The sequence below is a fragment of the Pteropus vampyrus genome, unplaced genomic scaffold (genome assembly GCF_000151845.1).
Source record: "Pteropus vampyrus isolate Shadow unplaced genomic scaffold, Pvam_2.0 Scaffold417, whole genome shotgun sequence".
NCBI classification, from domain to species: Eukaryota; Metazoa; Chordata; class Mammalia; order Chiroptera; family Pteropodidae; genus Pteropus; species Pteropus vampyrus.
In genome coordinates, this window is record NW_011889198.1 from 132873 (window position 1) to 150277 (window position 17405).

The 17405-nt window shown below is 53.4% G+C and overlaps 1 protein-coding gene across 1 annotated transcript in view; it reads right to left on the minus strand.

Moving 5' to 3' along the window:
- DNAH3 (dynein axonemal heavy chain 3) overlaps positions 1 to 17405 on the minus strand; it is a 149540-nt gene that overhangs the window by 8637 nt on the left and 123498 nt on the right. The window contains exons 51-56 of the mRNA XM_023523811.1: positions 17175 to 17373; positions 12326 to 14467; positions 8213 to 8438; positions 5126 to 5370; positions 3562 to 3678; positions 1385 to 1539 (exon numbers count right to left, since the gene is read on the minus strand). Coding sequence (XP_023379579.1) covers positions 1385 to 1539; positions 3562 to 3678; positions 5126 to 5370; positions 8213 to 8438; positions 12326 to 14467; positions 17175 to 17373 — 3084 coding nt within the window. The remainder of the gene's footprint in view (positions 1 to 1384; positions 1540 to 3561; positions 3679 to 5125; positions 5371 to 8212; positions 8439 to 12325; positions 14468 to 17174; positions 17374 to 17405) is intronic.

The following is a 17405-nucleotide window of genomic DNA, read 5'->3' on the forward strand; positions in this document are numbered from 1 at the left end:
CACACAGAGACACACGTACTCACACATACCCTCACATCCACACACATGCACAGATGTGCACGCATGCACACACACATAACACACACATGCACACACAGAGACACACGTGCTCACATACACACCCATACACATGTGCAGGTGTGCACACATGCATGCATGCAACATAACATATGCACACATGTACACAGAGACACACGTACTCATACATACCCTCACATCCACACACATGCGCACACATGCACACACACATGTACACAGACACACATACACACACGTGTACAGACTGTACACATGCATACACATACATGTGCATGACATACACACGTGCGCATACAATATCAGATACAGACACATACTCACACACATCCACACACATGCGCAGACATGCACACACATACACATACATGTGCACAACACACATGCATACACAGTCATACACACAATCTCAGACACAAATACATGTACTCACAGAACTCACATCCACACATGCAGACGTGCACACACACATACACGTGCATAACACACACACACATGTACACACAGACACACGTACTCACACATACACATCCATACACATGTTCAGATATGCACACACATACACATGCATGTGCATAACATGCACATCCATACACACACGATCTCAGATACACACACAGACATGTACTCACACTCACATCCACATGTGTGCACACATGCATGCACACATACGTACACACATACATACACATGCTCTCATACACACTCACGCACATACGCACACACGTGCACACACATGCACACTGGGTGAACACATCCCAAGCTCTTCTGTGTTTTCTGGCTTTAGGGTCAGACAGAGCTGGATGTGGATCCAGCCTCGACACAAAGTGACTGTATAACCTCGAGCCTGAAACCCGTTCCCTAATCTGTCGATGGGGAGACAGACGAGGTTATAAGGGGCAAGGTTATGAGGGGCAAAGCCTTGGCATAGAAAAGGGGTGCAATAAAAGAAGCCCCTTCCATCCTCCCTTGATTTCTCGTTTCCTCCTCTCCTCTCTCTCGCCCCATCCAGTGTTCTGGTCCCTTCCTTTGCCACCTTCTGAACCTTTGATTTCAAGTAGCACTTCTCAGCCCGTCCACTACAAAGCTTCACTCTAATGCCCTTCCCCACCCCGCAGATGGACCTCAGATTTTCGAAGACCTTGTCTACCAAGTACCCAGTATTCATTATACGGCAATGATGTCTCTCCTGTAGGCTTTCTGGAATATTGGAAATAGCTTATGGACCCAAATCTGCAAGCTCAAGGCTACCCCTGGGCCCTCTTTGGCTGCACTACAGCCTCTAGCCACAGGGAGATGGCTGAGACGCCCTGGGGGACAGAGGGGCCTCTTCCTCCCCGCCCCTCACCTGATAGGAGCCGTGGGGAGGGATGTAGTAAGTGTCTCCAGGAGCAACATAGTAATGGTCCTGCTCGATTTCCTTACAGTAGAATGTGGACAGAAGGGACAGCAGGAGACGCCGGTCTTTGTCATCGGTCACTCTGCCTCCGTAATTACACTCCCCTGGGGACAACGGGCAGAGGAAGGAGTTGAGCCCAGGGACAGTCACAATGAACTTGGTTATTAACCTCTGACAGGACTGATTCTTCGAGCCCAGGTGCTCTGCTGGGATCCAGGGGGGCTGAAACCACACGCGGCCTGGGATGGGACCAGGCCTTTTTGGTGTTACGGTCTTTACAAGAACAATCCACGTTCACCACATTAGAAATTAGGAAATAGAGATAAACTGAAAGAGAAGCAGTACAATCACCAACAATTCCACCAAAGGTAACTATTAATATTCAGGCGTCTTCCAGACCTTGGCCGATCCACGCTGGACACGTAGAGTGGGCAAGAAGGGATCTTTGATGTCTCGCACCCTTGAGCTCTGGGGACTGCTGGTCACCTCGGCCTAGCTAGCCCACGCGGGCTGAGCAGCGGGGTCTGAACGGCGGTGGCCGGCACTGTCCCCGACTACCGTGCACCTGTGCTTCTGCCTGGCAACGGTAGGAACATGGCTCACTCCTTCAACAGACCAACACGCTGCGTGTGTCGCTCAGAGTTTCGTGTTAGGGGACATCGTGCCGAGGGAAGGTCCACGAGACCTGTAGCCGAACGTAATCACCCGAGAGCAGGATTTCTCGGCCTCGGCAGCGCTGACACCGGTCTGCAGCGTTCTGTGTTGCGGGGGGTCGTCCCATGCACGCCATCCCTGGCAGCTACCCAATAGCACCCCCATTTAGCCCGACAATTAAAAATGTCTCCAGACTTTGCCAATGTCCCCTCCCTGGGGGGCAAAACCACCCACCACGGTCAAGAACCATGGCCATTTAGCCTCAGTCTCGTCCGCCATAAAGTGGGGCTACAACATGGAGCTCACAGATGGCTGTGAGACCACGCACTGATCACGCTGGAGATGAAAAGGGTCCCACGGAAAGCCACCTCACAGGGAGATACATCATGAGTTCCTCGCAGGGCAGGCCACGGAGGGCGGTCACGCCCCAGGCCTGTAACTCCTGTAGTAAAAGGCCCCTCTTTGCCTTCTGCAAGCACCATCGATGCTTTCTGTGCATCTAGGTTAACGCGCCTTTGCAATAAGCCATAACCACCCTCGAGGGAGAGAGAGAGACAGAGACAAAGACAGACAGACAGAGAATAATCTTGTTACCCTATAATCCCATCCCCACCCTGCTTCCTCCCACTTTCAAGGCATCTTCCGCTGCAAACTGTTATTCTGAGAAGCCTTTGTTTCAGTCTGTCGAGTTCTTGAGTCCAGGTATACCCACTATTTGGCTCAAATAAATTCTTATAAAATTTTTCTACAGGTTTGGGTGTTTCAATGGATATAAAGTGCCTGCCACAGGCATGGGTAGCTAATCCAGACAAGCGCCTTTGGGGTGGGGGGTGGGGAGGGACTCAGGAAGGAGCTTGGGGGGCCCTGAAGCTGCTGGGTCCCCACTGGCTGCATTTTGACCTCTGCTAGTGACACTCCATTCACTTAGCACCTCTTCTCTAGTTTATCCTGAGGGCTGCTTCCGCCTTATCTAAGGTTGCTGGTTGGATTGCTGATTGGATTGCTTTAACACAAAACAGTGAGTTTTTGCCTCAGGGCCCCGCCCCCTTCACCCCCTCCCACGTCTCCCCGCCCCCCTCTTCCATTTATAAAATTCCTACTCAGCCCTCCAAACCCATCTTCCTGCCTTCATCAGTGATTATCCCCTGCTCCATCCCTGAGATTTAATCATCGGCTGCCTTTCTACTTTACAAGTGTTTCTCTTGTCGAACTCATCACTGCATTGTCATTTTTTTAAAAAAAAAATATTTTTCTCCTTGTGAACCATTTGAGGATAGAAACTATATCTTAATTTTGCTGCTGTTTTTTTTTTTAAAAACAACATCCGGCATGGCGGCCAGCATTGGTAAGAGCTCGATGATTGTTGAAAGAACGGGGGAGTAAATACACGCTTGGAGATGCAGCAGGGGAGTCAAGGGAGGGCGGGCAAGATCCTGGAGGTCCCCGGCTGCACCGGCCCCTCCCATACACACCTGTCAGGTAGGTCAGAGCCTCAAACGGCACCTCCTTGTACTCGTTCAGAAACATCTGGATCTGCCGCATGCTGATCCTCAGGTCCGACTCATTGAATTCATACGGGATGTTCCAACCTGCACGAGGCGGAGAAGGGTCAGAGGCTGCCGGGCTGGGCATGCTCAGTGGTGCCACTTGGGGGTGGCACTGGCAGAGTTAAGTGCCAGTAGGGACCAAGGGCCCTTCACCCCTGTGCTGTCAAGCACTGGGCCAACTGTTAGCTTCACTGCCAACATGGGAACCACACCGCCTGAGGAAGCATCCGCTCCAAAAGCAATGTCCTGTGGGTTCCCTGTTTTGGAGGGAAGGTGTCAACACCCTGGGGTTTGTAGGATGAGAATTTACTTGCCCTGGTGGGACACCAGGTAACGCACAGGGCTCCAAAAATAACACTGCGGCCTAGCTAGAGAGCAGTGTCTACGACAGGGCGGCAGGATGAAGCCAGCTTTGAGAAGCCCCCTCTTTGTGGTCACGGGAGAAGTGAATGGCTGGCCTTAAAGAAGCTACCTCTTACGTTTCCAAGGATACGATAATCAGTGCCCAGTGGGGCTGACAAATGACATAACTGCATGACTTGGGCCTGGGTGAGAAGCAGGGGACAGTGGGACCTGTGCCCAATAGAAACGTTTCGTTTCCTCCTAAACATTCACGTTCAAATGAAAAATATAGCACAATAAAAAAAAAAAAATCTGTTCTGGCAAACAAAACACATCTGGGCGGTTGGCTGCAAGCGAAACCTGCATGGGTTTTGGAGGCCAGGCCTGGAGGGAGAGCGTGGCGTGTGAAAGGCAGGCGCCTCCGCCCTGGCCGTCTCGTTCCCGCACCCCTCTGTGGACGGGCCGGGCGGCCCGGGGACCCAACCGGACTGAGGTGTGCAGAAGGAAGACGCTGCTCAGAGAACCAGCCAGAGGACGGTCTGCCTCCGTCCCTAACGCAAAGTGACCTGAAGTGGGTCACTCGAGGCTGCTGGACAGATTCAGAGGCAGCTCACAGGTTAGGGGAGGGTCAGCCAGCCTTAAAAGCACGATGACACAGGATCTGTTTTCGGCAGTTTGATGATCTGCTCTAACACGAGCATCAGGTCAAAGTTAAGCCATGGATTGGTACGTAAAGGAAGAAATTTATTTTTATTTTTTCAAGAAGCACAGACGAATGTCCCAGCTGTGTTTCTTTCGTTGTTAAGCACATGTAAAGAGAGCTACCTAAAATGCCACAAATCACCTCGTGACAGCTCCCTGGAGAATGGCCCTGGTACCTATGCTGGGCCCACATGCCTCTCGGGATTGCATCATTTCAGTAACTAGGGGACCTCCGATTCTGAAGGAACGCCTCTTTCCCTGACGCTGACAGTGGCCTGGTTATAGGGCTGCCAGGTTTACCAAATAAAAACACCCGACCTTGGTAAAATTTGAATCTCAGATGAACAACGAATCACGTTTAGCGTAAGCGTGTCCCAGGTATCACGGGGAACACACCCCCCCTCCCAGCATTTCGGTGGCACCTGGGCGCGCTGCCGCCTCTCACCCAGGGGCCCGAAGTTCCTCCTCTCCTGCACGATGGCGTGGAAGAAGCAGAGACCAAACATCAGCTTTTGCCACATCACGGGTTTGGTGCAGCTCTGGAAGAACACAGGGTCCGAGATGGGGTCGTTGAGGTAGGAGCGTAAGAGGTTGGCCCGGAGCCCTTTGGGGGGCTCGTTGGTCATTTTGATCCCGTTCTGGAGGATGCTGACCGGAAACTTCTCCGACGGATAGCTGGTTAACCAGAGTCTGAAAGGACAACAGACCTAACTAGTTAGAGCGATGCAATGAGTTAAACTAGAAAAGGTAACAACAACAACAGCAAAATATCTACTACTTATTAAGCACTAGTAGATGCCAAACCCCCTGCTAAGAATTCGATGTCCCTTGTGGACTTCCGTCCTCACAGCCACTGAGGGGGAGGGGCTTGTGACCCCCTTCGTCAGCGAGCAGCAGAGGCGTGGAGGCTTCGAGCGGCGTTTTTATGCCACGTAGAAGCAGCTGAACTGAGACGTGGTCGCGGGGCTCCACGGCTCCCAACCGCTGTCCTGAGCGCCATGCCACAGCCCGTCATTCCCGGGCTCGCCGAGCACCTGCTCTGGCCCACACCTGGCACCCCAGGCGTGGCCGAAGCGAGCAAAGCCTGGTTTCTGGCTCCCAGACGCTCGCGGCCTCGCTGCTGGGGGGTGGGGAGCGGGGCTGTGCCGCGGAGACAGGACAAGCAGACAGAATGCGCTAGCACCGGGCATCATAGAACCGAGAGTGCAGGCCGGGGGAGGCAGGGCATGATGTGCCGTGGGGTCCAGGGGCAGACGAGGGGTCGTCCCTGGGGTGGGGACAGCCCAGGCTGCAGATGATGGCCGGCGACTGACGCGAGCCGCAGCCTGGGTTCGCAGCTACAGTGTTTTTGGAACCTGGCGATGCCCCTTCGCGCCCACGTTATTTACGGCCGCTGTCATGCAGAGTTGCAATGGGGACAATGTGACCCGCGGAGCGCAAAGCATCCACTATCTGGCTTTTTACGGAAAACGTTTACTCACCTCCGTCATAGAGGAAATGGCATTTGAGACGGGCCTTGCAAATATGGAAGATTTCTTCCTCTAAAATATAAAAGTTTATCTATGCCCACGCACAAAAAAATGGGAACTTGCATTAAAAAAAAAAAAAATTATAGTTTTATCACCTGCGGGTTGGTAACGTTTTGGCATATTGTCCTCCGGGCTTTTTCATTCATTTGTTTTCCTTCCTGAGCCCCAGCTGCATACACACTGTGATGTCCTGTTTTGTTTCACTTTGCGGGGTTTTCTTTGGCGAGACATTAGAGAGGTTTCCCGCAGGTGTATCTGGGGATGGAAAGTCACTAGAGACACAGGCCACGGGCCAAGCCACCACCTGGCGGAGGGAAGGTGCGGTACCGCGGCTCGCTGGGCTGTCCGCGGGGGCCCAGGCCTGGGGCCGAGGGCGGAGGGCAGAGGCCATAAACGGGTGGCCTGAGGCCTGGCCTCGGTCTGCACGTGGCTGACGTGCAGCTCACACCATGCAAACCAACGCAAGGCGGCAACGCGCTTTTGAAGTAGTTGCCGACTTTTTAAAATCTAGGGCTTTCTTTTAAATTTCTAGACTGCCATCTTCCCTTCAAAACGATCAGAAAATCTGATCACGAGAGGTGGGCGTTCCTTCATGGCATAGGGTAGTAGCCGCTCCTAGGTCACTGCTGTCCCCACGGCTCCCGTTGCTGTCCAGCGCCAAGGCCGACTGCACGCGGGGATCGCTCCCGGCCTCTGGAACGTTCCGCGTGCCTCGCCCTCCTCACTCCCTTAGGTTACGTTCTCAGCTCCTGCGGGCACTTGAGGTCATGACTTTTGGGTTCTATAAAGAAGACCCTAAATGTCGGCATGGATGATTTTTTCTTCATTGAGTGTGTCACTGGTGGTCGATGGATCAATTCACCGTTGTGAACCAAATAAAATCCTTCAAGCGAATGGACCATCCCCCTGCCCCCGCCAAACTCTTGTGTGAATCCTACGTGAGTCTTACATGTATATAATCAACTATGGCCTAGTCTGGCTTTGTAAATAAACACTAAACACTTTCCAATTTTCTGGAACACCTGACTAAAATGGAAATTTTAGCAAGCTTTGATGCCTAGAGCTGGAGTTGGCAAAGTTTTCCTGAAAAGGTTCAAATAGTAAATGTTTTAGCCTTTGCAGGCCACAGGGTCCTTGTCACAGCTACTTGTGGCATGAAAGTGTCACAGATACCACATACGTGAGCATGGCTGTATTTCAATAAAACTTTATTTAGGGACCCTGAAGTTTGAATTTCACATAATTTTCATGCGTCACGAAATAGCATTCTTTCGATTTTTTTCAACCACTTAAAACTGTAAAGACTATTCTTTGCTGGCAAGCCGCACCCAAGAGGCAGCAGGCCAGACGTGGCCCGTGGGCCGCAGCCTGAGCCCTGGCCAGCATGAGGGAACCACTGACCACCAGGATGGGAAAGGGCTTTGAAGTCTGGCCCGTGTCATTGCTCTGTAAATCCCAACACCGGGCCCAGCCTTGAAAAAGCAAAGAGCTGTTTCTGATCCTGGTTACAATTCCACAGAGCCCAAGAAAGATCGGACAGAGCGAGGACAGTGATGCTTAGACTACAGGTGAGATTGGTTTGTTTTTTTTTTAAAGACAAATAATCTTTAAAATTGAGATGGGCTGACATTTAATCTACCTTCCCAGGCACATTTCCTTTACCTCCCCACAACGATTCCTTATGACGTACGCCCCAGAGTCATAGGACAACTTCTCAGTGTTTCCTTACTGCGCATCTTAGCTTTACAAATGCAGTCCCTTCTGCCTGGGATGTCCTTCCTGGCAGACCCCTATTCCTCCGCCCTCCAGGCTTCCCCGACCGTCCCTTCCTTTCTCTATGCTCCTGGCTCTTCTTAGAGCATGAACAGTATTCGTCGCAGGGCTGCCTCTGGGAGGCGGAGAGCTAGAACTGTGTCTCGTCCGTCTCTGCCTCCCCGGCCGCCAGCACGAGGTCTGGCTCGAGGTGGGGAGCAGAGACAGGCATTGGCGCGACAGCGTCTCACCTGAATCTGACGTTGGTGGCCTCAGGGACAATCACCTCCTCACAGATCTTCTCCAGCGCAGGCATCCAGCTTGTGGCCAGATGGCAGTTCTGTAAGACCACCCACGTCCCTTCTTTGATGGCTGTGTTGATCATTTTGGCAGCGACAGGGCCTTGGCCTTGGCCGAGGGAGACGGTCTCTGTTTTGGCGCCTCCCATGCCAAGGTCGTCTGCAAACTTCAGCAGGCCTGAGACCGGGAAGAAAGGGGAATTTTTGAGAGTGAATAAGCCAGCTAAGACCATATTAACCACAACACAGAAGGAGAGGTTCCATGAAAATTCTGGGCTCGGGAGGAACTGGCTTCTGTTAATTGCAAAATAAGCAAGTCTCTGGGGAAGCTTTAGACTTCTGGTAAGATGGTGAACGAAGATACTACCGATTCCTCTTTTGCTCTGAATACACAGACATTCTTCATTTAAAAAAAAAAAAAATTTACACAAAGTGAAAGAAAAAAAAATTTACACAAAAGAAAGAGAAATTTCCAGGTGCCGGAAATGAAGTGAGAACTCAAAACTAGAGAGGTGAGCATGCAACCAAAGAACTAGGAACTGGGTTTTTATAGTTTTTTTTAACTAAGAAAAACAAGTGTTTATACAGTGAATGTCGAGTAAGTCTCTTTCACTTCTCTCTTCCTCGGAAGCAGCCAAGGTCACTAGATTTTGTGAATCTTTCTATAGCTTATGCATTTAAATAAATGCACGTGTACTGTTATACCTACATGAATTGTTGACTACTACATTTGCTTTTTTCACTTAGATCTTTTCTGTATCAGTAAAGATGTAAAGGCCTTATTGTTTTTCATGGTTGCATAGTATTTCACCATGAAAAGACAACATGTTTAATTGACTCGCTCTAGAGGTTGGAGTTTGTCTAGGGAGGGTCGACATAACTTTGCACCCGATAGAGACAGGGCGCTGGAACCAAGACTTTTCTATACATTTAGGATGCTCCAAGGGCGGCACCTTCACAATGAGGCAGGCCAGGAATCTGGCGACTGACTCGAGAAGCAATGTGGAAGTTTGTCACTGGCCTGTAGCCTGAGTGGAAAACATCAACAAAAACCCTCCGGTGGGAAATCAAAACACCACGCCTACGCCGAATGCCACGAGGGTGTGGCTGTACCTTCCGCCCAGCGGTGTGGGATTCCCGAGCCAAGGCATTTCCCATAAAATTGCCTGAGGGTGGTAAAACCCTGGGGTGCCACTGTATGCACAGGCAAAGTGGTTCCAATCCTCAAAGCCAGGGGAGACGAGGCGCCCACAGAATGACAGAGCTTGCTGACTGTGCGCTCACAACAAGCAGTTACGAGGTACGTGAGGAAGTCCGGCACTGTTCGGGACAGTCGGCATAAACGGCCCTCAGGAGGACACCCCGAGGGTTGCATGTGGCCTCTGCGATGGGCCATGCCGTGCCCCCAGATCCCTACGTTGACATTCCAATTCACGGGACTTCAGAACGTGACCGAGTTTGGAGACAGGGTCTTTAAAGAGGCAGGTCAATTATAACAAGGTCCTTAGGGAAGGTATGTCCTAGTCCAATATGGCTGATGTCCTTATAATAGGAAGAGACAGGGACACAGGCACACTCATAGAGACAGGACCACGTGAGGACACGGGAGAAGTTGACATAGAAAGAAGATGGCCAAGAAGAGGCCAAGGAGAGAGGCCTCTGCAGAAACCAACCCTGCTGATGCCTTGATTTTGGACTCCCAGGCTCCGGAATGGAAGGGAAATATGTTTCTGTTGTTCAACCCACCCAGCCTGTGACACCTGTTGTGGCAGCCCTACTGGGTGATTCCAGCCTCTGAAAAAGGCCATAAAAGAAACATACCTGAAAACCATTCAGGAAGAAACACAAACTCTAACAAAATTCAGAGTTCTATGAAAAAAAAAAAAAGACACGGATTTAGAACAAAACAAATAAAACTTTCAGGAATGCAACACATTGTTGTTGTAGGTAAAAACTCAAAGTGCTGATTAAAAGACCGGGTTAGATGCAGCCAACAAGAGACGCAGCGGACAGTAAGGCCTGCCACCGACGGCCTGCCCAGCGGTCATGGACGGTCTGGCGACCTCGGGTATGGTCTCCAAACACCATTACTTGTTAAATGAACCGGAGACCTTTGGAGAAGTGTGCGTCCCAGATGAGCCTGGAAAGTACGGAATCTAGGCAGCGAGGGAGCTCTCAGAAACCACAAGGGTGATGCAGGAAGGGCGGCTGAAGGGGCTCCACGGCCAGAGACCGAATAATCTGAGCATCAAAGAGAACAGCGGAGTAAGAAACAGTACCACATCTGAAACATTCGATATGTCAAAATCCACGCATTGAAGGCACCAGGTCATCATTCTGAAAGCTGATGAGTAGGGAGAATGAACCAAGCATTCTTATCCATCTGCCCCTTTCAAACAAAGGGCTGACAAAAGAGAGTTCTGGCTAACAGATATGGAAAGAATGACAGCATTAAAGCATCGTCGTTCCGTGGCCCCTAAGGAAGTGGGGGATGTAGGTGACAGTCTTCCAGTGCTGCTAACAATGCCGGGTCAGCGGGTCCCAACACCAGCCGCATGAAGGACTTAGCGAAAGCCTCACCGAACACAGTGCCCGGGGCTCACCCACGAACACTGACTGAACTGGCCGAGGCCGTGTGCTGGGCCTGGGTGTTACCGAGGATGGCTCTGCTGGGTGAGAGGCTGCTGGTAAACCCCGTGAGGGAGGCGGTGGCGTGGCTCACGTTGACAGCGCTTGGGCCCACTCGCCATTGTCACCAGACAAGGAGGGACAACCAGATAGCACGTGCCCCCTGACGCGAGGCCCTCTGGGGCACATGGCCTGGCTGCCCAAGCTGACACCGAGCAGACCTGCAGTGTGGGGACAGGAATAAGCCACACATGCCACTGAATGTAACCGGCCCGTCCCCTCTCGGCATGTCGTCATCATTTTACAGCTGGTGTCCTGGCCTTCCCCCCTCCCCACTTTCCCTGCCCTGGTTTCCGGTGGCTTCTCTTGTTTAAATGTGCCGCATAAAGGACACAGGTTGGAAAGCAGAGGCTCGAGAAGTCGTGAGTGGATGCTTGACAGGAACCCGGGAAGGGAGCCAGTTCGCTCCAGCTCCCTCCTCTGACTTCCTTCGAGAGGTGGGGCCCGGCGTTCTCTGCGGCTGGGTCAGGATGTGCGGCGAAGCCCACAGCTTTCACAGGACATCGGCCTCGTCACGTGCACTTCTGGTGCTTCCTTCATTCAGCAGCAGAGGAAATCGAGCTCTGAGACCCCCCAATGGCACAGACAACGACCCCGTTCCTGTCAACAACGCGTACCTTTCAGCAGGCACAAACAATTTCCGGAATGGTACACACCGGGCAACGGTGCGTACTTCTGAGAGGGAGAGGAGGTGGATGGACCTTTTGCCCTGCAAGGATTTCTCGGCCCTAGCCCTGTCGACATCGGGCCAGAGAATCCCTGGTTGTGGGGGGTGTCTCGGGAACTGTGGGTGTTTAGAAGCATCCTTGGCCTCTATCTACTAGATGTCAGTAGCACCCCACAGTTGTGGCAACGAAAATGTTTTCTCCCTTTGCCAAATGACCCTTGAAGGGGCAAAATGGCCTTCATTGAGTCACAGTCCTGTCCTACACCATTCTGCATTTTTTTTTTTATCACAGGCAGTGTTAATTATTCAAAGAATTCTAAAAATTAAAAGAAGAGAGAAAAGCCTAGCTGAGAGAAACAATAATTAGTGAAAATGGTTTAAGACAAAGGTAACAAATTCGCAGCCTACACTCAGCCCTGGCTTGGCCCTGGCCAAGTCTTCGGAAAAAAATTCACATGAGTTATCAAGACGTGAGAATGGGTGATTCCTGCATTTCTTGGTTTCTCTCGAAAAATCAAAAGATCTGACCCCGCCGGGCTCCTGTTACCAGGTGGTGATGCGAAGCAGCTGGCCCCCTGGGACAGGAGAAGACGTCTTTGGCTGCCCCAGCCCCGCCTTGGACTATTAACTGCTTGGCCTTCAAGGCCATTGGAGTCTGAGACTCCCTTCCCCGCCCCTGCCGTAAGGGACGAGCTGCCGTCATCCTGTACCTGCCATGGGGTCGGCGCCTGGAGACAGCACAAAAATCAGCGGAACGCAGCAGCTGGAGTCGTCGTAGGAGCCCTGCAGGTCGAAGGTGGGGGCCTCCACGTACACACCGCCCATGCGCTCGGCGATGAGCTGCCGGGTGGCCGGGATCATCTTGTCGGGCCGCAGGCAGCGCAGGATGACCATCCTCTCCAGGCCCTGGAGGAAGTTCCAAGAGCCGGGGAAGTTCTCCTCATGCGGCCAGGCCGAGTCGTAGATGGGCTTCCACTCGTGAGGGTACTTCTCCAGGTGCTCCCTCAGGCCCTGCAGCGCGGGCAGCGCGGACGCACGGACCACTTCCGCCCACGCCTTCTCAGAGAGCCACTGCGGGGCCGGGTTGGGGAAGGGGTTGTCCAGGGCCACCCCTCCGGTGAGAAGGAAGTACCAGACCTCCTCGTCGATCTGCTTTTTCTCTTTCAAGATGCCGACGGTCAGGAGGAGGGAGAAGAGCAGCTTGTCCTTCTCGAACAGAGAGCGGCAGACGTTGTTGTAGACGCTGAGGGTGAAGTGCTCGATGATGTAGTCGATGCGCTGCGCCAGGGTCTCGCTCTTCTGGCTGTGGGCCAGGGAGTGCACGTAGAGGGCTATGAACCACGTCAGCGAGTACTGGTACATCGGCTCGATGTTGGCCAGGTCGGAGATGCAGAAGAAGATGGTGGCCGAGTGGACGGCCACCGGCTTGTAGCCCAGCCGCGTCTCGTCGATCTGCATTTCCGTCAACGAAGCAATTTCCTGTTTCTCGGAGATTTCTTCCGACAGCTGTTTCGAGGACGACAGAACCCTGATGGCCGTCTCATCCTCGAGGATGTTGCCCTCGGACAGGGAGAGGACCTCCAAGATCTTATCTTCAATGTCCTTCAGCTGCTTCTTGTTCCTGGCGCTCTCCACAATCAGCTTGTTCTTCTTCTCTTCCAGTTCCGGCTTCTCCTTGGCGGCCACGATGCCGAGGAGCTGGTCTTGGAGGCCCAAGGGGGTGATCATGAAGTTGAGGAGGCAGACTTTCACAGCCACCTCAGGCAGGTAATGCGGGTTCCTCAGCCGGGTCGTGATGTACAACTTAAAGTCCTTGGAGTACTCGATGATGTTCTCCCCCAGCCTCATGTACTCGACGCCCTGCTGCTTGAACGTGGACTTGAGCAAGACGGGCTCAATGAAGGCGTCCAGCTCCTCTCCCACGTTTTCGAGGAGGACGGGGGTGCCAATCTGCAGAGCATTCTCCAGCGTCCGCACGTAGCTGGCGTCCGACAGCTTGGTGACAGACAGCTTGTTCGCCTTCTCCATGTTCTTGATCCACTTATTGGCCTGGCCCTGAGGATCGATCATCAAGGCCCAGCGTCTGGAATTGGACACGATGATGCCGTTATCGACGGAGAAGGAGTCGATGGGCAGCCCGGCCATCTGCCAGGCACGGGTCTTCACGGGGTCCCCGAGCGTGCTGCTCAGACTGAAGTCACTGGAGCCGGGGATGGCGCGCTCCTTGCACTGGGCCAGCCACTGCTTCTGGCAGTTGGCCCGGTAATCCACGGTAAAGGCCCCCAGGTAGGCCACGGTCCCCGCGGACACCAGCACGTCCCCCGTCAGATTCGTGTAGCGGATCCCCAGCTGCCGGGCGGCTTCTGTCCATCTGTCCTTCTCTCCCCCAAGACCGCTGATCAGCTTTTCCGCCCGGATCAGCTTCTGCGAGCAGATCTGGATATTCTCCTCCAAGGTCGTCTTCTTGGTGTTCATCTCCTCGAATTCGTCGTTGAGGGCCTGGAGCCGGCCTTCCACCAGCTTCAGCTCCGCGTGCTTCCGGTTCAGCGCCTGCATCTGGGTGGCCAGCTTCCCCTCCGCCTCCCTCAGCCGCTCCCGCTTCGGAGCCACGACCTTGGCTACGCGGTCGTACACCTCCATGGCCCTCACCCACTTGCACAGACCTTCACAGGCCGATGACACGTTTTTAATGACGGCCGGCTGGAAGTCGGGGTGGTCGATGAACCTGTCCCGGATCCGTTTCATGATTGCGTGGGGGACGTTGTCTTTGTCGTATGTCTTAAGACTCTCCAGGAATTTCAGATCTCCGAGAATCTTTCTCGATACCCCCCAGTAATCTTCTATCATCTTACCTGTCGGGGTGAGACACAGAGACAAGACTATTATTGAGACGTTCTGGCTAACACTTAAAGCCTTGTAGTGACTGACTCCTCCTATTTGGCACAAAAAACAAAAACAAAAAAAAAAAATTCGTGCTCCTAGAGAGGATGTTTTGGAGCAAAGAAAATACTCTGCACCATACCGTGATGACAGACGCATGTCGTTACACATTTATCCAAACCCACAGGCTGTACGAGACCACAGCAGGTGCGGATGTGGACCGCAGACTTGGGGCGGGACGATGCGTTAACGTGGGTTTATCGGTTGTAGCAGACGTGCCACCTGGCAGGGGGTGGGGGACACCGATAACACAGGAGGCTGCGCGTGTGTGCGGACGGGGGACGGGGGACGGGGAAGATCACTTAATGCTGCTCTAAAAATATAAAGTCTAAAGAAAGTCAATCTGGGTTCCTCACTACGGTCTGGGAGGCCCACCAGCCTCACCTACCGCATCTCTGCCTTTCTCCCTGGGCTTCGGTCACGAAGGACCCTCCCTTTAATTCCTTGATGATCCCCAGTGCTCCCCCACCATGAGCCCGTCACCAAAGCTCCATGTGGCATCTGGCTGGCTCCTGACCTGACTCCAGGCTCATTTTTAAAGCCACTACCACAGAGGTTTCCCTAGATGTCCCTCGCTACGGCGGGCCCCTCCAACCCTTTCCCAGCATGTTCTTTCATCTCAGCTGCTAGGACGTCCATTCCCTTCAGAGTACTTATTGCAGTCTGCGAATTTTTTGTTTACTTTTTATCGTCTGCCTCTCCCTCCAAGCTGTGAGCTCCTGCTGCATTTACTATACTCTTGCAGAGTGCCTGAAATTCAGTTATCAGTAAATGTGCGTGGAATGGATGTGGCCCCTTCTCCCCTTCAGCCACGTGAGGAGGGTGAAGGAGCCCTGGGCGTGCGTTTTGAATATTCTTCTTCGAGTCTGGGAGAGGGGTTGGAGGGAACCCGATCAGTCCTTGTGGGCGAGTGGGTAAGGCCCGAGAGAAAGCAAGGGGTGTGGGTGGGGAGATGCTTGCAAAGGGAAAGAAGGCTGTCCACGGCCTGCCCACAGATGTAGCGGGGCCCTCGTTCTCCTCAGCACCTGCCATGCTAAGGGCTGATCCAGTGAGCCCCGGTCCCACCCCGGGGCAGTGCTCCTGGTGTGGACGTGTTGGAAAAAGGTTGCGGGCCTTTTTGGTTCACGGCGCTGTCAATGCTTGTCAAGCTCAGGCTCATCGAAAAAAAGGTTGTACTCAACACATCGTATTAAGTACAACAGGACCAGCGTGTCCTATTCTTAACACGAGCACAGCAATCAAACAAAAATTCCCCAGGAAGGTTTTGATCTGCTTCGTTTAAATTCAAGGTGCCCAACACTAAGTCAGCTGCTCTTCTGCTCCGTCCCCACGGACTGGCGACATTCCATGGGTTAAGTAAGGATTACACACGCTTCGTGTTAACTTTGAAATGACAAAGGCAAACGATGGGCCCGATGCAGATGAAAGATCCAAGAAGAGAACTGACTTTCGGGACCTGGCCACGCTCTGTGTGCTGTTCTCAACCCCGGCCACACCTCAGAACCAACCAGGAGCTGTAAAAGAATGCTAGTGCTCAGGCCACACCCCAGACCAGTGCAACCAGGATCTCTAGGAACCGGGACCAGGGCAGGTGTCCGCATTCTTCACGCTCGTGGTGGTTCCAGGGTGCGGCCAGGGCGAAGTGCCAGCTGGCTCATCCTTGCTCAGGCCGACTCATCACGCAGTCGGCTGCTTTCCTTAAGGGCCCCCTTGTAAAGCCCACTCCCTGCTTGTCCACTCCACATCACCAATGCATCTTCCTCGTGCGGTCAAACCGGCCAGGGAAGACGGAACGCTGATCAGTGTGGAGCTGGAGCTAGAATTCTTGCTCGAGTCTAAGACACTACTTTTTATACAAGATCCTACATCAGATTCTAACTTTAAGGAGACCAAATAGTCACCTATTAATGCTTCTAAGCTCAATGATATGAGGTGCTTTCTTCCCTCCCCCCTCCCTCTCCTACCCCTTTCTCCCCATTTCTGAGCCTCAGGATTCTAGTCGCCCCGTCCTCCCCCCTCCCCTTCCTGTTTCCGTCTGCCTCCCTCTGCCCTTGTCTCTCCCTCCGATCCTTCTCCACCAGCCCATGGGCCGCACCTCCGCCTCTCCCCTCTCCCCCTGCGTGTCTGTGTCCTTGTCTCGTCTCTCTCCTCCCCACACCCTCTACATTCATGTGTCTCTGTGTCTCTGGGCCTGTCTGCATTTCTCTCCCGCTCTCGGCCTCTGGGTGCCCCTGTTTTTGTGTTTCCCTTCCCCCGGGTCTCTCCCCTGTCTCTCTGGATCTGGCGCCACGTGCGTGGGTCCCCCCTCCCCCAGCTCTCCGTGCTCCCTCTGCCTCTCGCCCACACCACACCGCCCTCGGTGCCTGCACACCCCACGTGGCCCTTTTGTCTTCATGACCTTCATTCTTGCAATGATTTGCAGGTACGGGCCTCGATTCAGCCAGGCCTCCCCTACCGATAGCCGCATCTCCCTGACTGAGAGGAGGGAGGACGGTGGAGGGACATGGAAGCACGCTCTGGTGCCCACACATACCCCGAGCCTTCATCATTTCTCCAGGACCCTGCACGCCACCCACGGGCCTGGGCCGGGGGGTCGGGGGGCTGGGCGCAGGGGGTTACCGCTGCCGCTGGGGTCCGGCTTCCTCTCTGGTTTCAGCCCTTTCATGACACAGATGCTCTCCATGACCAGCTTGACGGGGCCCGGGGGGTTCTGCATAGACTTCACCAGCGAGATGTCCGCGGGGTTCAGGGTGTCGAGCGCGGCCAGGGCGGCCTCCAGCGCGGGCATCGCCTCTGCCAGGTCCCCTTCGCACTCGTTCTGCGGGGAGCACAGGGGCCAAAGGGGACACT